This window comes from Oncorhynchus gorbuscha, linkage group LG16 (assembly GCF_021184085.1).
Source record: "Oncorhynchus gorbuscha isolate QuinsamMale2020 ecotype Even-year linkage group LG16, OgorEven_v1.0, whole genome shotgun sequence".
NCBI classification, from domain to species: Eukaryota; Metazoa; Chordata; class Actinopteri; order Salmoniformes; family Salmonidae; genus Oncorhynchus; species Oncorhynchus gorbuscha.
In genome coordinates, this window is record NC_060188.1 from 26,611,777 (window position 1) to 26,634,127 (window position 22,351).

Consider the following 22,351-nt stretch of genomic DNA (forward strand, 5'->3'; position numbering starts at 1 on the left):
ACTTAAAGGTTGAGACCGATTCTGCGTCACTCACATGGGTAGGCAGACCATTCCAATAAAAATTTAGCTCTATAGGAGAAATCCCTGCCTCCAGCTGTTTGCTTAGAAATTCTAGGGACAATTAGGAGGCCTGCATCTTGTGACCGTAGCGTACTTGTAGGTATGTATGGCAGGACCAAAGCCCTTGCCTTAACAGGAAGCCAGTGTAGGGAGGATAGCACTGGAGTAATATGATCAAATTATTTGGTTCTAGTCAAGATTCTACCAGCTGTATTTAGCACTAACTGAAGTTTATTTAGTGCTTTATCCGGGTAGCCGGAAAGTAGACCATTGCAGTAGTCTAACCTAGAAGTAACAAAAGCATGGATTAATTTTTCCGCCTCATTTTTGGACAGAAAGTTTCTGTTTTTGCAATGTTACGTAGATGGAAAAAAGCTGTCCTTGAAACAGTCTTGATATGTTCGTCAAAAGAGAGATCAGGGTCCAGAATAACGCTGAGGTCCTGCACAGTTTTATTTGAGATGATTGTACAACCATCAAGATTAATTGTCAGATTCAACAGAAGATATCTTTGTTTCTTGGGACCTAGGCCGTCATTGAAAATAAGAATTTGTTCTTAACTGACTTGCCTAGTAAAATAAAGGTAAAATAAAAAAATCAAGCATCTCTGTTTTGTCCGAGTTTAAAAGTAGAAAGTTTGCAGCCATCCACTTCCTTATGTCTGAAACACAGGCTTCTAATGAGGGCAATTCTAGCGAGGGCAATTTCAATTGTTTCATTGAAATGTACAGCTGTGTGTCATCCGCATAGCAGTGAAAGTTAACATTATTTTTTCGAATGACTTCCCCAAGAGGTAAAATGTATAGTGAAAACAATAGTGGTCCTAAAACGGAACTTTGAGGAACACCGAAATTTACAGTTGATTTGTCAGAGGACAAACCATCCACAGAGACAAACTGATATCTTTCTGACAGATAAGATCTAAACCAGGCCAGAACTTGTCCGTGTAGACCAATTTGGGTTTCCAATCTCCAAAAGAATGTGGTGATCGATGGTTTCAAAATCAGCACTAAAGTCTAAGAGCACAAGGACAGATGCAGAGCCTCGGTCTGACGCAATTAAAAGGTAATTTACCACCTTCACAAGTGCAGTCTCAGTGCTATGATGGGGTCTAAAACCAGACTGAAGCATTTCATATACATTGTTTGTCTTCAGGAAGGCAGTGAGTTGCTGCGCAACAGCTTTTTCAAAAGAAATTGAGAGGAATGGAAGATTCGATATAGGCCTATAGTTTTTTATATTTTCTGGGTCAAGGTTTGGCTTTTTCAAGAGAGGCTTTATTACTGCCACTTTTAGTGAGTTTGGTACACATCCGGTGGATAAAGAGCCGTTTCTTATGTTCAACATAGGAGGGCCAAGCACAGGAAGCAGCTCTTTCAGTAGTTTTGTTGGAATAGGGTCCAGTATGCAGCTTGAAGTTTAGAGGCCATGATTATTTTCATCATTGTGTCAAGAGATATAGTACTAAAACACTTGAGTGTCTCTCTTGATCCTAGGTCCTGGCAGAGTTGTGCAGACTCAGGACAACTGAGCTTTGGAGGAATACGCAGATTTAAAGAGGAGTCTGTAATTTGCTTTTTAATGATCATTATCTTTTCCTCAAAGAACCTCATGAATGTATTACTGCTGAAAGCCATCCTCTCTTGGGGAATGCTGCTAGTTTCTTATGACAAATGTTTTTAGTTTTTAGGGGTGCAACTGCATCTAGGGTATTACGCAAGGTTAAATTGAGTTCCTCAGTTAGGTGGTTAACTGATTTTTGCCCTCTGACGTCCTTGGGTAGGCAGAGGGAGTCTGGAAGGGCATCAAGGAATCTTTAGGTTGTCTGAGAATTTATAGCATGACTTTTGATGCTCCTTGGTTGGGGTCTGAGCAGATTATTTTTGAAAACATAATAAAATGGTGGTCTGATAGTCCAGGATTATGAGGAAAAACATTAAGATCCACAACATTTATTCAATGGGACAAAACTAGGTCCAGAGTATGACTGTGACAGTGAGTAGGTCCAGAGACATGTTGGACAAAACCCACTTAGTCGATGATGGTTCCGAAAGCCTTTTGGAGTGGGTCTATGGACTTTTCCATGTGAATATTAAAGTCACCAAAAATTTGAATATTATCTGCTATGACTACAAGGTCCAATAGGAATTCAGGGAACTCAGTGAGGAATGCTGTTTAAGGCTCAGGAGGCCTGTGAACAGTATCTATAAAATGTGATTGAGTAGGCTGCATAGATTTCATGACTAGAAGCTCAAAAGACGAAAACATATATTTTTTTGTCAATTTAAATTTGCTATCGTAAATGTTAGCAACACCTCCGCCTTTGCAGAATGCACGGGGGATATGGTCACTCGTGTAACCAGGAGGTGAGGCCTCATTTAACACAGTTAATTCATCAGGATTAAGCCATGTTTCAGTCAGGCCAATCACATCAAGATTATGATCAGTGATTAGTTCATTGACTATAACTACCTTTGAAGTGAGGGCTCTAACATTAAGTAGCCCTATTTTAAGATGTCAGGTATCACGATCTCTTTCAATAATGGCAGGAAGTGAGATTGCTAAGGTGAACACTGCCATGTTTAGTTTTGCCCAACCTAGGTCGAGGCACAGACACGAGGCACCCTTCATAAAGTAACACATCCACTGTTGAGAAGGAGGCCTTCCTAGTGCACAAGGTGCGCTACATAACCTTTATAACCCTTCATAAAAAAAGTTATAACCCTTTCATTACTACTTCATGTTCATGAAGAACGTGACAAAATTAAACATCCACATGGGCACTTTCATATCTCTACATATGGTACCAAGCCTATAGTCTATGCTGTACTGTACATCGCTGCATGTCACTGGAGGTCAAATGTGCATGACTAGAGGTCACGTGTGTTTTCTCCCTCGCCTGCAGATGACCAAGGTAGAGGGGGACCACTGGTGGGTGGGGCTTCATACGTATGAGAACGATGGCCGTTTCCACTGGTCAGACCACTCTGTGCTCAACTATGTGTCCTGGGCTCTCGGCAGGCCACACCCACTCAGCCGCGACCGCAAGTGTGTCCACATGTCAGTCAGCAAAGGTGAGGATTCTGGGATACTGTGCAGTTTGTCCTGTAAATAGCTTATTTTGTGATTTAAAAAAAACTATATTCCATCTTTCATTCTAAAACGTTCTACAGCGGAGTGGGCAGATCAGAAATGCCACTCAGACCTGCCCTACGTCTGTAAGAGAGTGAATGTCACAGGCACCATCCCACCCACCCCCTCTACCCCCCTGCCCCCCATGGGCTGCCCCAATGGCTGGAGCCCCTTCCTGCACAAGGTAGGGCTCCTGGGTTTTGTAGTTTCTACTGTGCTGATAAAGATGTGACAGTTATATGAATGTGACATTACTGTGTTATGTTTTGATTTGATCTTCCGTTTTAGCCTCTCAGTTGTTATCAGATCTCACGTTAGACCTCAAACAGACCTCTCACCTGAGGTACTGGTTTCTCCTGGGTTGTGTTACGTGTGAGAGCATGGTGGTCCTTCCTGACCTGACCTCTGACCTTCCTGTTTGTGTGTGTGTAGTGTTATAAGGTGTTTGGTCATGAGGAGAACCAGAAGGCCATATGGTCAGGAGCCAGGCTCATGTGTGAGTTTCAAGGAGGAGCCTTGGCTGTGGTGCCCAATCACGTGGAGCAAGGTAGTTTTATACTCAACTGACGCACACACTCACTCACACACGCAAGCACGCACACACTCAATCACACGCGCACCCACCCACGCACGCACACACTCACACACGCACACACAAACAAACACATACATACACCATCAATAACATCAGTGGTTTCCAAACTATCGGGCATTCGGCGTGGGGGGGGGTGTCATGTCAGTTATTGCAGACCTTAGAGAGCTTTTTATAACCTTTATAACTTGTCCAGTTCCTCAGTGATGAAAAATGTTTGAAAAAGTTTGGGAAGCACTGAATGACATCATGCATGCTGTCTCCCACAGCCTTTGTCACAACTCTGTTGTCCAATGTGAGTTTTGACCTGTGGTTGGGGTTGACGTCTGACTCTAAAGGCCACTTCCAGTGGGCTCGTCCTGGACTCCTCAGCTACACCAACTGGGCCTCTGGAGAACCCCTGGACAACAGTGGACCACTCCACAACAAGACTCCGGTACATACCACCCTGGTCTAATCTTTTTCTGTATTAATCCAGTCTTTGGCGGCATTCCAAATGGCACCCTATTCCCTACATAGTGCACTACTTCAGAACTAGGGTACTAGTCAAAAGTAGTTCATTATATATGGAATATGGTGCCATTTGGGACACATATTTGGTCCGTGGGTCCAGGATTTGTCATGTCCATTGTTGATGACATCATTGTCACCTAACAGGGGAACTGTGTGGTGATGATCCATGGGAACCCAACAAAAAATACGGGCATGTGGGCATCCCGGGCCTGTGAGATGGAGAACCATGGCTACATCTGCCAGAAGAAACAAGGTACAGGCAGGAGATGTCACAACTCCAAACAGCACAGGCACTTGCAATTCAACAGTGCATAGCATAACTAACCAGTGTGAATTATGTAACAGACAAACATTCCTGTGTGAATCTGTTACATAGTACTGTACCTACTGAAACACATACCTGATACATTAAACAGTTGTGTTTATATCAGTCAGCAGAAACAGTTTCCTTTATATACTGATTTAACTTTGTCTCCTTAGACCCAGCTCTGCCCCCTGGCGCTGCCCTCCTGCCCTCCTCCCTGTCCGGAGCCCTGGACCTGGGTGGGGTGTCGTACCGCATAGTGAAGAAGCGCCTGGACTGGATGGGGGCGCTGCATGTGTGCGAGTCTCTGAACGGGACGTTGGCTTCAGTGAGAGACCCCTACCAACAGGCTTACCTCACCCTGCTGATGAACAGCCTACACCTCCCAGCATGGATAGGCCTTTACAACTATGGGGTGAGGCCCTGTATCACGACAAATCAATATTACATTGATATAATCAGATCTTCAAAGGTTGATTTAACTAGATTGACCAATGAGGTAAGATTTGGGGTCAGAATATTATGATTAACTCCTCTTCTGTTCCACACTCAGGGACGGAGCTTCAGCTGGTTGGGCGAGGAGGACCTGATTTACACTGCCTGGCGGGATGGGGAGCCTAATACACTGTCTGGATGTGGTCACATGACCACGGTGGGGCAGTGGACTATGACCCCCTGTGATGCTAAACTGGACGCTGCCATCTGTCAGATTAATACAGGTGTGTGTGTGTCTGTGTGCATACATGTCTGTGTGCATGTTTGTGTGTGTGCCTTATCAATAGGGTAATACAGTATATGAACATGTGTGTAAGTTAAATAGTGTGTGTAAGCCCTGTCCTCTCTCTCTCTCTTTCCCTCTCTCTCTCTTTCTCTCTTTCTCTCTCTCTCTCCACCAGAGGAGGCTGTGGTGCACAAGTGGAGTTTCCCAGGACAGTGCCCTCACTCTCTGGGCGACTGGGCCTGGGTGCCTTTCAGGAACCACTGCTACTCCTTCAACCTGCAGAACCTCCGGCTGCAGACCGACGCCCACTCCTCCTGCAGGAAGGGTAAGGAGGACACTCTGTCAACTGCCAATGCCCTTAGTCAGCCAGACACTCCTTAGTCTTTTTACATGCACATCGGCTGTGTCCCAAATGGTACCCATTTCCCTATGTAGTACACTACTTTTAACCAGTGCCCTGTAGAGAATAGGATGCCATTTTGGACGCACACCAGTGGATTCCGCGACGCGGTTTTAGTAACTAGGACCGCTATTTCTTGTCCTGGAATCCCGCTTAACTGACAGGTTAAAGCCTACTTGAAAGAGTCGCTAACCTAGCTAAACTGCTAGCCATCAAGCTAACAAAGTTAGTCCCAGATTAGTTTTCCAATGGAGCCCTCCTTGTCTGGAGAAGTAAATTAATGGTTCCAGCCCTGTAGGAGCTCTATCTACTACGCTTTTTTTTTGGGACAAACCGGATCACTCAGAGTTCCAATGCGGCAATTGTTTGCTGCCGAGGATTAAAGGCTTGAGGGGGCTTCCTTGATTACGCAGGTCACCAGCCTACTTAAAAAACTAGGGAAAACGCAGTGTAAAATGTTTTCCTTACCTACCTATGGCTGGACGGCGTTTCGCGCTTGTTGGATGCATCTCAGCCTTGTCGTTTGTCGTTATCCGACTGGCCGGTGTTTCCTGGAGTTCGTTCACCAGGGGAGCCATCTCTTGCCACACTTTCCCCAACTGATAGCGGAGTCGAAGGAGCACAGCAAGAGGAGCATGGCAATCAACGATGGTCGCATGTCTTGAGCTGTGGAAGCCGAAGACAGCGGCCTCACGCAAAGCAGTACTCCCGCAATGCTCTCCCAACGAGAGGCCCGAAGCGAATTCAGAATAACAAATAGTTTTGCCGCCTGATCTCCTGCACCTTTGTTGCTGGGGGTACCTGTGTCTGCGGCCACTGTGCCTACTCCTACTCCTTCCTCTACGATTTTGAAGTTGACGTCGGCAACCTTCTGTCGGCAACCTACCAGGGTAGAATGAAATCAGCAACATGTGCTTGAAAGCAGTATTCAGATCCATCGGATGTAGTGATCACAATATAGTAGCCATATCTAGGAAATACAAAGTTCCAAAGGCTGGGCCTAATATAGTGTAGGAGAGGTCATAGTGACCTTATGTTGTTGATGTAAATAATATTTGTTGGTCCATGGTGTGTAATGAGGAGCGAACAGACATCGCACTTGACACATTTAGGAAATTGCTTATCCCAGTTTCCAATAAGCATGTACCCATTAAGAAAATGACAGTAAAAACTGTTAAATCCCCGTGGATTGATCAGGATTTGAAAAATGGTATGGTTGAGAGGGATGAGGCAAAAGGAATGGCAAATAAGTCTGGCTGTACAAACGATTGGCAAAAGTACTGCGAATTGAGAAATCATGTGACTAAACTGAATAAAAAGAAGAAGAAACTATGCTATGAAACAAAGATAAATTACATAAAGAATTATACTAAATTGCTTTGGAGCACTTTCAAGGAAGTTTTGGGAAAAAAGGCAAACACGGCTCTGTCATTTATTGAATCAGATGGCTCATTCGTCACATAACCAACTGACATTGTCAACTACTTTATTGATTTTTTAATTGGCAAGATTAGCAAACTTAGGCATGACATGCCAGCAACAAACGCTGAGACTACACATCCAAGTATATCTGACCAAATTATGAAAGACAAGAATTGTTATTTTGAATTCCTTAAAGTGAGTGTGGAAGAGGTGAAAAAATATTGTTGTCTATCAACAATGACAAGCCACCAGGGTCTGACAACTTGGATGGAAAATTACTGAGGATAATAACGTACGATATTGCCACTCCTATTTGCCATATCTTCAATTTAAGCCTACTAGAAAGTGTGTGCCCTCAGGTCTGGAGAGAAGCAGAAGTCATTCCGCTACCTAAGAATAGTAAAGCCCCATTTACTGGCTAAAATAGCCAACCAATCAGCCTGTTACCAACCCTTAGTAACGTTTTGAAAAAAAATGTGTTTGACCAGATACAATGCTATTTTACAGTAAACAAACTGACAACAGACTTTCAGCACGCATATAGGGAAGGACATTCAACATGCACAGCACTTACACAAATGACTGATGATTGGCTGAGAGAAATTGATGATAAAAAGATTGTAGGGGCTGTTTTGCTGGACTTCAGTGCGGCTTTTGGCATTATTGATCATAGTCTGCTGCTGGAAAAAACATGTGTTATAGCTTTCCACCCCCTGCTATAATGTGGATAAAGGGTTACCTGTCTAACAGAACTTAGAGGGTGTTCTATAATGGAAGCTTCTCCAACATAATCCAGGTAGAATCAGGAATTCCCCAGGGTAGCTGTCTAGGCCCCTTACTTTTTTCAATCTTTACTAACAACATGCCACTGGCTTTGAGTAAAGCTACTATAGCGACTGAAATGACTGCAACACTTAACAAAGAGATGCAGTTAGTTTCAGAATGGGCGGCAAGGAATAAGTTAGTCCTAAATATAAAAAAACTAAAAGCATTGTATTTGGGACAAATCATTCACTAAACTCTAAACCTCAACTAAATATTGTAATAAATAATGTGGAAATTGAGCAAGTTGAGGTCACTAAACTGCTTTGAGCAACCCTGGATTGTAAACTGTCATGGTCAAAACATAATGATAAACTGTAGCTAAGATGGGGAGAAGGCTGTCCATAATAAAGCGTTGCTCTGCCTTCTTAACACCACTATCAACACGGCAGGTCTGACAGGCCCTGGTTTTGTTGCACCTGGACTACTGTTCAATGTGTGGTCAGGTGCCACAAAGAGGGACTTGGGAAATTGCAATTGACTCAGAACAGGGCAGCACAGCTGGCCCTTGGATGTACACAGAGAGCAAACATTAATAATCCATCTCTCCTGGCTCAAAGTGGAGGAGAGATTGACTTCATCACTAGTTGTATTTGTGAGAGGTATTGACATGTTGAAAGCACCGAGCTGTCTGTTTAAACAACTAGCACATAGCTCAGACTTATTCTTTCAATCTTTATTTAACTAGCCAAGTAAGTTAAGAACAAATTCTTATTTACAATGACGGCCTACCCTGGCCAAACCCTAACCTGGACGACGCTGGGCCAATTGTGCGCAGCCCTATGGGACTCCCAATCACGGCCGGTTGTGATACAGCCTGAAGCAAACCAGGGTCTGTAGTGATGCCTCTAGCACTGAGATGCAGTGTCTCAGACTGCTGCGCCACTCGGGAGCCCCGAGACACCCATGCACATCCATGCATAACCCACAAGACATAGAGGTCTCTTCGCAGTCCCCAAGTCCAGAACAGTCTATGGGAGGTGCACAGTACTACAAAGAGCCATGACTACATGGAACACTATTCCACATCAGGTAACTGATGCAAGCAGTAGAATCAGATTTAAAAAACAGATAATGGAACAGCGGAACTGTGAAGCAACACAAACTTAGGCATAGACACATGCACATACACATACACACAGACACATGCACATAATTATCTATGCATAGTCACTTCACCCCTAACTACATGTACAAATTACCTCAACTAACCTGTACCCTCACACACTGACTCGATATTGGTATCCCCTTTATATAGCCTTCGTTATTGTTATTTTATTGTGTTACTTTTTTATTATTTTTTGCTTTAGTTTATTTGGTAAATATTTTCTTAACTCTTCTTGAACTGCACTGTTGGTTAAGGGCTTGTATGTAAGCCTACACTTGTTGTATTCGGCGCGTGTGACAAATTAAGTTTGATTTGATGCGTACACACACATGATAACATACGCACTATACACACACACGTATCCTAGAGATCTTCTGTAGTAGGGGCCTGAGGGCACACACTTTGTGTGTTCTGAAATCAGTTATGAATGTATTATAATGTTTTTAAAATTGTATAACTGCCTTACTTTTGCCAGACCGCAGGAAGAGCCGCTAATGGGGATCTAAAATAAGTACAAACAGTCTCTATATGTAGCTAATGGGGATCCATAATAAATACAAACAGTCTCTATATCTAGCTAATGGGGATCCATAATAAATACAAATACAAACAGTCTCTATATCTAGCTAATGGGGATCCATAATAAATACAAACAGTCTCTATATGTTGCTAATGGGGATCCATAATAAATACAAACAGTCTCTATATCTAGCTAATGGGGATCCATAATAAATACAAATACAAACAGTCTCTATATCTAGCTAATGGGGATCCATAATAAATACAAACAGTCTCTATATCTAGCTAATGGGGATCCATAATAAATACAAACCGTCTCTATATGTAGCTAATGGGGATCAATAATAAATACAAACAGTCTCTATATCTAGCTAATGGGGATCCATAATAAATACAAACAGTCTCTATATCTAGCTAATGGGGATCCATAATAAATACAAATACAAACAGTCTCTATATCTAGCTAATGGGGATCCATATTAAATACAAATACAAACAGTCTCTATATCTAGCTAATGCGGATCCATAATAAATACAAATACAAACAGTCTCTATATGTAGCTAATGGGGATCCATAATAAATACAAATACAAACAGTCTCTATATGTAGCTAATAGGGATCCATAATAAATACAAACAGTCTCTATATGTTGCTAATGGGGATCCATAATAAATACAAATACAAACAGTCTCTATATGTAGCTAATAGGGATCCATAATAAATACAAACAGTCTCTATATGTTGCTAATGGGGATCCATAATAAATACAAATACAAACAGTCTCTATATCTAGCTAATAGGGATCCATAATAAATACAAACAGTCTCTATATGTTGCTAATGGGGATCCATAATAAATACAAATACAAACAGTCTCTATATCTAGCTAATAGGGATCCATAATAAATACAAACAGTCTCTATATGTTGCTATTGGGGATCCATAATAAATACAAATACAAACAGTCTCTATATCTAGCTAATAGGGATCCATAATAAATACAAACAGTCTCTATATGTTGCTAATGGGGATCCATAATAAATACAAACAGTCTCTATATGTTGCTAATGGGGATCCATAATAAATACAAATACAAACAGTCTCTATATGTTGCTAATGGGGATCCATAATAAATACAAATACAAACAGTCTCTATATGTTGCTAATGGGGATCCATAATAAATACAAATACAAACAGTCTCTATATCTAGCTAATGGGGATCCATAATAAATACAAACAGTCTCTATATCTAGCTAATGGGGATCCATAATAAATACAAACCGTCTCTATATGTAGCTAATGGGGATCAATAATAAATACAAACAGTCTCTATATCTAGCTAATGGGGATCCATAATAAATACAAACAGTCTCTATATCTAGCTAATGGGGATCCATAATAAATACAAATACAAACAGTCTCTATATCTAGCTAATGGGGATCCATATTAAATACAAATACAAACAGTCTCTATATCTAGCTAATGCGGATCCATAATAAATACAAATACAAACAGTCTCTATATGTAGCTAATGGGGATCCATAATAAATACAAATACAAACAGTCTCTATATGTAGCTAATAGGGATCCATAATAAATACAAACAGTCTCTATATGTTGCTAATGGGGATCCATAATAAATACAAATACAAACAGTCTCTATATGTAGCTAATAGGGATCCATAATAAATACAAACAGTCTCTATATGTTGCTAATGGGGATCCATAATAAATACAAATACAAACAGTCTCTATATCTAGCTAATAGGGATCCATAATAAATACAAACAGTCTCTATATGTTGCTAATGGGGATCCATAATAAATACAAATACAAACAGTCTCTATATCTAGCTAATAGGGATCCATAATAAATACAAACAGTCTCTATATGTTGCTATTGGGGATCCATAATAAATACAAATACAAACAGTCTCTATATCTAGCTAATAGGGATCCATAATAAATACAAACAGTCTCTATATGTTGCTAATGGGGATCCATAATAAATACAAACAGTCTCTATATGTTGCTAATGGGGATCCATAATAAATACAAATACAAACAGTCTCTATATGTTGCTAATGGGGATCCATAATAAATACAAATACAAACAGTCTCTATATGTTGCTAATGGGGATCCATAATAAATACAAATACAAACATTCTCTATATGTGACACTTTACATGCACATTGTGACACTAAAAGAACACAGAGAACATTACAGTTCTCTCCATTCAATCGCTGTTATCACGGAGAGAGCTTTCAGCGCTCAGCACTGACGTCAATGACCAAATACGCCAATAAGTCTAAGTTAGTTGTGATTCATTGAGCTTTTATTGAAATGCACTCGCTTTTTTATCTCCTGATTTCCCACTTTAATGTTCCCTCATCATCATCATCATCTCTCTTTTTCTCTGTCTGTCAACTCCTCTCTGACAGCATTTAATTATCTCAATATGGTTATCCTCCCTTCTCTCTCTCTCTCTCTCTCTCTCTCTCTCTCTCTCTCTCTCTCTCTCTCTCTCTCTCTCTCTCTCTCTCTCTCTCTCTCTCTCTCCATCTCCATCTCCATCTCTCTCTACCTCTCTCTCTCTCTCTCTCTCTCTCTCTCTCTCTCTCTCTCTCTCTCTCTCTCTCTCTCTCTCTCTCTCTCTCTCTCTACCTCTCTCTCTCTCTCTCTCTCTCTCTCTCTCTCTCTCTCTCTCTCTCTCTCTCTCTCTACCTCTCTCTCTACCTCTCTCTCTCTCTCTCTCTCTCTCTACCTCTCTCTCTACCTCTCTCTCTCTCTCTCTCTACCTCTCTCTCTCTCTCTCTCTCTCTCTCTACCTTTCTCTCTCTCTCTACCTCTCTCTCTCTCTACCTCCCTCTCTCTCTCTCTCTCTCTCTCTCTCACCCTTTCTCACCCCCCAGTGGGTGGCCAGCTGCTGTCGGTCCTGGATGAAACAGAGAATGGCTTTGTGTGGGAACACATCCAGGGCTACCAGGAGCAGGCCCATGGAGCCTGGCTGGGTATGACCTTTAACTCCAAAGGTAAGGAACTCCTCAGGATGTACACAGTGAAAAGTATACACAGACTGTTAAAAACATGTAAATATCCTATACTGTAAGGTCATATAATCTAATGGCTACTGTAAGAAGAGTAATTTATCAGAGTGACATATGCTATCCATATACTCATTCATATATTACATACATGATTTATACACACCTTTTTGCATTAGGGTATTCCAGGGCTATTTCAAGATATTCTTCAGACAGCCGTGTGTGTGTGTGTGTGCGTGTTGTTCCTGGTGTTGTCCTGCAGGGGGCAGTCTGATGTGGTCTGAGAGTGCTGAGGTGAAGTTCACTAACTGGGAGGTGCAGGGCACCAACCTGAGCATGCTGTTTCCCAACACCTGCTTCTGGATCCAGAGCAACACAGGCCTTTGGAAACCAGGCCCCTGCAAGAACCGCACACACGGAGTCATCTGCAAACGGCCACGCAGTAAGGAAGGCCTCACCCTTTAGCGCAGACAAATAACACTATGGACAATGTCATACATGTACACAGTGATAGCAACGCTGTATAACCACTTACTGTGCTTCATTTATATCTGCAAAAAGCCATCTCTGAGCTGACAACACAACTCGAATGTTATCTTTTCCGTTGCAGGTGCTGAGGCTTTGGCGGTAGTCTGTAAGTAGGGATAGGATATCCCATGTTGATTGTTCAAGTCATCAAATGTTAGATTTGTTTAAATCTGTAATGCTAATCTGTAAAAAAAAAAAATGTCCCTCTCTCACTCTTTCTCCCCTTCTCTCTCTCTCCCTCCCTCCCTGTTTGTCTCAGCTGAAGAGGACCACCTGCCCACTCTGATTGTGATCATGGTGACGGGTCTGGTGTTGGTGATCCTCGTCGCTGGCGTGATCTACCTGTACCGCCGGCGCCAGGCAGGCTCCCGGGGATCTTACGAGGGGGCGCGCTACAGCCGCACCAACTCCAACCCCTCCGAACAGGCCGAGAAGAACATCCTGGTGTCTGACATGGAGCTCAACGAGCAGCCGGAGTAGCACAGCCAACCAGGACTGGCCCCTCCCCCCCGGGGCAGGAGACACCTGGGAGTACCTAATACTGACTGACCCACTGTCTGACTGATACGCATTCTGCTTCTACATTTCATGTCCCTGTTCTGTTTGAAGAGATGTTGAAGATGCTGAAGGTCTGTGCTGTGTCGAGCGCAGCAGATGCCAATCAAATTCCCTTTAAACAGTCATTCCCCAAAGGGGTTAATAATATGCAAATTACAATATGAACTGCTTTTCTTAGTAGTATAGCAATAATGTTTCTCATGTCAGTTTCACATTTCATTTCAAACACTTCCTGTTTTTGGTCGCTATGTTTAAAAGGCAGATGCTAAAAGCCATAGACTAAGGCTTTGCACCAGTTCTTCCCTCGTCAGGAGACTCAGTATCATCCAAATATCAACACAGCCTCCATCGAGACCATGACAGTATTTACCTGAGGTTAACTTCAGGTTTGTTTTGTATATTTCCTTTTGGTTTGTTTGTGTGTTTTTTTTTGTCCAGTGCAGCTGTAGTGAATCTGTAGTGAATACTCCTTCTAATTCTGGTTGTTGTGGTGAAGCTTTTGTTGTTGCCAGTCCCCTTCCCTCACTCCCTTCGGTTCTGACTGACACGTCAGCAAAGACTGGTTGGAAAGCAATACTTTCAGTGTGGAAGAGAAGAGGACAGGGATGTTAGAGAGACGATTTTAGAGTGATTTTAAAGAGTCCCTGGCCTGTTCACCACAACTGCACATGCATTAGGAGAGGGGGGGGGGGGCAGAGTTTTGATGTTGATACAGACCGATACCGTCTTTTGTTGTCTTGGTACAGTGTGATGGGGTAGATAAGGGTATTAGTATGTAACATTCTAGAGGGTTTTAGAGGGTTTGTTTTAGCACTTTCTACCACAATCACGAGAAGAGCCAACATGTATTCCTTAAAGTAACTGTCCAGTGTTTCCAGATTTCTATGAAATAGGACCTATAGTTAATTACACTACGAGTTAAATAGTTTTCCTTCAAATCATGTTTAATTAGATATGTTTAAAAGCAGCTTTTCCTTGTTGGAATGGTGTGGGTGTACCCCAACAACAGAATGGTACGGGAGTTTACCGGTCATTAAAAATATTAATGCGAGTAGACCGCTGATTGGCCAGCCCATCCTCTACAGGAGAATAAAATCATCCTCTATGAGGAAATAGCAAGCGTTTCTTTAGACAGTCTGAGATACAGGTTGGAGTTGGGGTTTTTGAAGTCTTTTTATTCTCCAGTTCATGCTTTGACCACAAATACGAATATAGGATAAGTCAACAACATTACTTGGTTATGAGTTAACAGAATGTGAACTTTTAAAAGTGAGATTTTCACTAGACAGTTACTTTTTTGTTGTTGTTGATCTTGTCTCACTGCTGCAACTCCCCAAAGGGCTCAGGAGGGGCGAAGGTCGAGTCATGCGTCTTCCGATACATGACCCGCCAAACCACACTTTTCAACACCCACCCGCCAGCTGCACTGTTCAACTGATGAGTGAAGTCAGCCTGCAGGCGCCTGGCCTGCCACAAGGAGTTGCTAGAGCGCAATGAGCCAAGTAAAGCACCCCCGGCCGAACCTTCCCCTAACCCGGACTACACTGGGCCAATTGTGTGCCGCCCTATGGAACTCCCGGTCACGGACAGTTGTGACACAGCCTGGTATCGCACCCAGGTCTGTAGTGGCACCTCAAGCACTGCACTGCAGTGCCTTAGACCGCTGCGCCACTCAGGAGGCCCCTAGACAGTTACTTTAAGCAAAGGACATTCACTCCTTTGTTTATGCATTATTACTAAGGTACTTTTCAATTGTTTTTGTTTTATTTCCTTCCTTTGACTTTTGGATGGGTAACCTGGTGTAAAGTAGGTGAACGTCAGTGTTAGTCTCATGACTGGTACGGAGGGTTAGATTTCCCATGTTAATGTATGTGTTTGTTGGTGGTATGATTACACACTGACCTGCAGCCATGTAAAACATACCCTATATATCCAAAAGTATGTGGACACCCATTCAAATGAGTAGATTCGGCTATTTCAGGCACACCCGTTCGTCAGCCACACACTGTTCGTCAGAAGCTTCATGAAAATGGGTTTCCGTGGCCGAGCAGCGGCACACAAGCCTCAGATCACCATGCTCAATGCCAAGCGTAGGCTGGAGTGGTGTAAAGCTCACCACCACTGGACTCTGGAAACGCATTCTCTGGAGTGATGAATCACGCTTTACCATCTGGCAGCCCAACGGATGAATCTGGGCTTTGGCGGGTGCCAGCAAAATACTACCTACTCGAATGCATAATGCCCACTGTAAAGTTTGGTGGAGAAGGACTAATGGCCTGGGGCTGTTTTTAATGGTTTGGGCTAGGCCCCTTAGTTCCAGTGAAGGGAAATATTAACGCTACAGTATACAATTATATTCAAGACGATTCTGTGCTTCCAACTTTGTGCTTCCTGTTTCAGCATGACAATGCCCCATGTGCACAAAGCGAGGTCCTGACCTCAACCTCATCAAACACTTTTGGAATGAATTGGAACGCCGACTGCGAGCAACGCCTAATTACCCAACCTCACTAATGCTCTTGTGGCTGAATGGAAGCAAGTCCCCGTAGCAATGCTCCAACATCTAGTGGAAAGCCTTCCCAGAAGAGTGGAGGCTGTTATAGCGACAAAGGGGGGACCAACTCCATATTAATGCCCATTATTTTGGAACGAGATTTTCGATTAACAGATGTCCACATACTTTTGGTCTTGTTGTGTAACTTAGGTCACCTGTAGGTCATTCACTTGAAAAGTGACACATCTGACGTGAGTCAAAATGTACAGAACCAGTCAAAAGTTTGGACACACCTACTCATTCCAGGGTTTTTCTTTATTTTTACTATTTTCTACATTGTAGAATAACAGTGAAGACATCAAAACTATGAAATAACATACAGTATTGCATTTCTGGATGTTGCAACAAACTTTTGTATGTGGTATATTCCACAAGGTACTGGAGAACCTTACTTAAGGGGTACCCTCTATATCAATGCAAAATACAGATAGGAAAACCAAAGAACTAGTTTGAAAAGGGAAACGATCCACCCCATTATTCAAATATTTAGTAATAGAAAGATCAACTCATCCTTCTTATTTCTCCTTGTCATGTCTTAACCTTGTGTAGTACATTATTGGGAGGAGGAAAGTAAGGTTTCTAGCTGGTCACAACCAGATTCAATGCAGGGAATCAACCAAAACCCTAACCTCTGGGTTCCCGTTTGAATAGGAGGCAAAGACAGATGTTTTCTTCCCCCTCATAACATTCCTCTTACAGTTCGCTCCTTCTCATGACCGGATTGCTGTCCTGCTCCGTGGAATGCTTTGGAGAAGTTTTAGATAGAAACTCTTGGTGGGCCAGTGAGCCACGCTTCAAAACCAGCTCTTTTCTGCTCTGTAGACCGGACGAATGGGGCTGAGGAGAGAGAGGGGGAGGGAGGATGGAAGGAGAGGAGTGAGGGGGATTGTGTGTGTGTTATCGTCTCCAACTGTGGAATGTTGAGTCGGCAAGAAGAGCTCAGTGGCAAGTCTGGAACCGATCAGAGCAGAAGAGCTCAGGGCCGAAAGAGAAGGGTGAGAAAATTGGAGAAAAGGGGTAAAAATAATGGAGGGAGAGGGAGACTGACAGGCAGGCACGTATGTGGGATGAATGGGGCAGGGAGGGAGGAATGGAGATGAGAGAAGAGAAGTGAAATGTCCTAGGTTCACCCTGCCTCCTAGTGGAGGGTTGCTGTAGCACCCTGCTTCAAAATGACTGTCGAACTGGTTGTAATGAATTTGAGCGGACTACAAGTTGGAGTTGCCTACAAAGTGATGATGTGAGTCTGGCCCTGATGTCCTACCCTATCTGGGACTGACTATGTGACTGTGGTGGGCTTTTTACATTTGAGTCCCTGTGAAGAAAGGTTCAAATAAGCACCTGTTTTGATTTTTTAAATATCTGTTCTTTTTATATGTAATGAATAAAATATATGTTGGCTAAATGACTGTCAATAGAATTATTTAATTGTTTAAATTGTTGGTACTTTAGTTACACCAGTCTTTGCTTGTTATTGTGGGGGGACGAGATGTTTACTGTTGCCCTGAATGACCTAGTAAGATAAATAGTTGTGATGTTGAAGAACCCCCACCAGAGGGCAGGTCTTGCTCACCCTAACAGCTCAATTAAACTGTGTTTAATGAGTTCCTCACTTTCCTGGTTTGATGCATCATATTTTTTTCTCCATCTCTGTCTGTCTCTCTGTCTCTCCACCCCATACATATCTACTGTATGTGCATGTTTGTGTCCTTGAATGTCTGCAGCTGTGTCTCCATCCAGTCTGCTCAGACTCTTAGTTCAGGCTGGGATCCTGATCTGCCACACCTCATTGGAGGAGAATGAAACTAGGGCCTCTACCTTTGCTCTGACAAAGACTCCTGTATGGCTTGGCAGGCACCAATAGCTTGTCTATGTGCCACCTGCCTGTTGTGGCTGATCTGGCACGAGGCATTGTGACTGGCTGCCCCTAGATGTGGCTGGAGCACTAATGTGCTGTGAGCCATTGTAATGAGTTCAACTGGAGCCCTTTAGGCTCTATCCACTGAGGTCTGACGGCTCTATCCACTGGCCAAGGGTAGAATGTTTGGCAAATTAATTGACCTAGGTGTCTGTCCAGGGGTTTGTTCCATGGACCAATGGACCAGGGGTGTAGTGATTAGGCAGAACACTTGGATTAATATAGGTATTTAGGCAGTGTTATGCAGGTGAATGAGGACCCAAAAGCGACTTGGCGAAAACAGAGTCTTTAATCCAGTAAAGTAAAATACAATCAAAAAACACAACTTCCACTCGTAATGACGAGAACCGACTGGAGACTCGATCTTGAACAGCAGGTAGCCTCGGGAAGGCACTTGAACCTAGCAGACTCAGACACCTGCTCACCACGCAGCATCTGAGGGAAACACGACACGACTGGGCGATACACAAACACAGCACGGTGACCAATACATACAAGGATCCGACAGGACAGGAACGGAAAACAAAGGAAGAAATAGGGACTCTAATCAGGGGAAAGGATCGGGAACAGGTGTGGGAAGACTAAATGATTGATTAGGGGAATAGGAACAGCTGGAAAGCAGGAACGGAACGATAGAGAGAAGAGAGAGCGAGAGAGTGAGAGAGGGAGGGGGAGAGAGAGGGATAGAAAGAGGGAACGAACCTAATAAGACCAGCAGGGGGAAACGAACAGAAGGGAAAGCATAATGACAAGACAATATATGACAAAACATGACAGTACCCCCCCACTCACCGAGCGCCTCCTGGCGCTCTCGAGGAGGAACACTGGCGGCAACGGAGGAAATCATAGATCAAACGGTCCAGCACGTCCCGAGAAAGAACCCAACACCTCTCCTCAGGACCGTAACGAAAAAACGAAAAAAAAAGGGAAACTAGGGTACTACTCTAAAAAAAAAAATGAGACACGGGTAGAGAACTGAAAACTTTAGAGCAAACAGGACCAAACAGGCCAGGAGAGTAACAACTAGGGACAGACTGAGACACAGCAAGGGCAGGAACAAGAACAGGAGAGATGCGATGGCAGGGAACAGACTGAGACCCAGCAAGACCAGGAGCAGAAGCAGAAAAATACGCACAAGGGTGGACCCCATCGTCAGTATCGGAGCGCTGGGACAGAATGGCTCCCACGCCCACCCCGACGCGTCAACCTCAACAAAAAACTGTTTAGTGACGTCAGGTGCAACAAGGATAGGAGCGGATGCAAAACGCTTCTTAAAGAGATCAGAACAACAATCATACGACCGGTGAGGAGGAAGGGAGTTGGTTCTGGACCGACTGAAGACCGTGCGCAGACCATGATATTCCTCCGGCACTCCTGTCAAATCACCAGGTTCCTCCTGAGAAGAGGGGACAGAACAAACAGGAGAAATAGCAGACATTAAACACTTCACATGACAAGAAACGCTCCAGGAAAGGACAGAACCACTAGACCAATCAAAAGAAGGATTATGACACACTAGCCAGGGATGACCCAAAACAACAGGTGTAAAAGGTGAACAAAAAATCAAAAAAGAAATGGTCTCACTATGGTTACCAGATACAGTGAGGGTTAAAGGTAGTGTTTCATATAATATACTGGGGAGAGGACTACCATCCAAGGCAAACATGACCGTGGGCTCCCTAACTGTCTGAGAGGAATGTCATGTTCCCGCGCCCAGGCTTCGTCCATAAAACAGCCCTCTGCCCCAGAGTCTATTAATGCACTGCAGGATGCTGCCGATCCGGTCCAGCGTAGATGGACCGGTAAAGTAGTACATGTACTTGACGGAGAGGACCGTCTAGTAGCGCTTATCAGTCGCCCTCCGCTTACTGATGAGCTCTGGCCTTTAACTGGACATGAAATGACAAAATGACCAGCGGAACCGCAATAGAGACAGAGGCGGTTGGTGATTCTCCGTTCCCTCTCCTTAGTCGAGATGCGAATACCCCCAGCTGCATGGGCTCAACACCTGAGTCAGTGGGGAAAGACGGTAGTGTCGGAGAGAGGGGAGACACAGTTAACGCGAGCTCTCTTCTATGAGCTCGGTGACGAAGATCTACCCGTCGTTCAATGCGAATAGCGAGTTCAATCAAAGAATCCACGCTGGATGGAACCTCCCGAGAGAGAATCTCATCCTTAACCTTAGCGTGGAGTCCCTCCAGAAAACGAGCGAGCAACGCCTGCTCGTTCCAGTTACTGGAGGCAGCAAGAGTGCGAAACTCTATTGAGTAATCCGTTATGGATCGATTACCTTGACATAGGGAAGACAGGGACCAGGAAGCTTCTTTCCCAAAAACTGAGCGATCAAAAACCCTTATCATCTCCTCTTTAAAGTTCAGATAATTGTTAGTACACTCAGCGCTTGCCTCCCAGATAGCTGTGCCCCACTGCCGAGCCCGACCAGTAAGGAGTGATATGACGTAGGCAATCCGAGCTCTCTCTCTTGAGTATGTGTTGGGTTGGAGAGAGAACACGATATCACACTGGGTGAGAAAGGAGCGGCACTCAGTGGGCTGCCCAGAATAACAAGGTGGGTTATTAACCCTAGGTTCCGGAGGCTCGGAAGAACCGGAAGTAGCTGGTGACACGAGACGAAGACTCTGATACTGTCTTGAGAGGTCGGAGACCTGAGCGGCCAGGGTCTCAACGGCATGCCGAGCAGCAGACAATTCCTGCTCGTGTCTGCCGAGCATCGCTCCCTGGAACTCGAGAGTAGAGTAGAGAGAATCCATAGTCGCTGGGTCCATTCTTGGTCGGATCCTTCTGTTATGCAGGTGAATGAGGACCCAAAAGCGACTTGGCGAAAACAGAGTCTTTAATCCAGTAAAGTAAAATACAATCAAAAAACACAACTTCCACTCGTAATGACGAGAACCGACTGGAGACTCGATCTTGAACAGCAGGTAGCCTCGGGAAGGCACTTGAACCTAGCAGACTCAGACACCTGCTCACCACGCAGCATCTGAGGGAAACACGACACGACTGGGCGATACACAAACACAGCACGGTGACCAATACATACAAGGATCCGACAGGACAGGAACGGAAAACAAAGGAAGAAATAGGGACTCTAATCAGGGGAAAGGATCGGGAACAGGTGTGGGAAGACTAAATGATTGATTAGGGGAATAGGAACAGCTGGGAGCAGGAACGGAACGATAGAGAGAAGAGAGAGCGAGAGAGTGAGAGAGGGAGGGGGAGAGAGAGGGATAGAAAGAGGGAACGAACCTAATAAGACCAGCAGGGGGAAACGAACAGAAGGGAAAGCATAATGACAAGACAATATATGACAAAACATGACAGGCAGATTGTTTTTGTGCCCTAATCAAGCGAGAGACCTCACCGTCTGTGTAGGGAGGGAATCACTCATCCCAAATCAATCAGAGGAGATTGTTTCTCTTGCCATAATGCAGAAAATAGCATTTGTATATTTTAAGTTATTACAGTATTATTATTTATGTGAATTTTTGTACATTTGTTCATATTTAGAATATTGATATCTATTTGGATCATTCCATTATGGATATTTGTATATGAATCCCCCTTTGTATAGGCTAGCACAGATTGGAATATATTCCGGGATTCTTCCGATGGCATTGAGGAGTACACCATATCAGTCACTGCCTTTATCAATAAGTGCATCGAGGATGTCTTCCCCACAGTGACTGTACGTACATACCCCAACCAGAAGCCATGGATTACAGGACACATTAGCACTGAGCTAAAGGGTAGAGCTGCCGCTTTCAAGGTGCGGGACTCTAACCCGGAAGCTTATAAGAAATCCCGCTATGCCCTCCGACGAACCATCAAACAGGCAATGCGTCTATACAGGACTAAGATCGAATCGTACTGCACCGGCTCTTGTCGGATGTGGCAGGGCTTGCAAACTATTACAGACTAAAATGGAAGCACAGCTGAGAACTGCCCAGTGCCACGAGCATACCAGACAAGATAAATAACTTCTATGCTCGCTTCGAGTCAAGTAACACTGAAACATGCATGAGAGCATCAGCTGTTCCAAACGACTGTGTGATCACGCTCTCTGCAGCCGATGTGAGTAAGACCTTTAAACAGGTCAACATTCACAAGGCCAGATGGATTACCAGGACATGTA

The 22,351-nt window shown here is 43.8% G+C and overlaps 1 protein-coding gene across 1 annotated transcript in view; it reads left to right on the forward strand.

Annotated features, from left to right (window-relative positions):
- Positions 1-16,094, forward strand: part of LOC123999709 (C-type mannose receptor 2-like) — a 59,688-nt gene extending 43,594 nt beyond the window's left edge. The window contains exons 18-29 of the mRNA XM_046305716.1: positions 2,966-3,134; positions 3,234-3,376; positions 3,625-3,739; positions 4,054-4,220; positions 4,442-4,550; positions 4,778-5,016; positions 5,155-5,320; positions 5,498-5,647; positions 12,509-12,628; positions 12,903-13,082; positions 13,251-13,274; positions 13,428-16,094. Of these exons, the coding sequence (XP_046161672.1) occupies positions 2,966-3,134; positions 3,234-3,376; positions 3,625-3,739; positions 4,054-4,220; positions 4,442-4,550; positions 4,778-5,016; positions 5,155-5,320; positions 5,498-5,647; positions 12,509-12,628; positions 12,903-13,082; positions 13,251-13,274; positions 13,428-13,648 (1,803 nt within the window). The 3' untranslated portion in view covers positions 13,649-16,094. The remainder of the gene's footprint in view (positions 1-2,965; positions 3,135-3,233; positions 3,377-3,624; positions 3,740-4,053; positions 4,221-4,441; positions 4,551-4,777; positions 5,017-5,154; positions 5,321-5,497; positions 5,648-12,508; positions 12,629-12,902; positions 13,083-13,250; positions 13,275-13,427) is intronic.
- Positions 16,095-22,351: the final 6,257 nt, after the last annotated feature.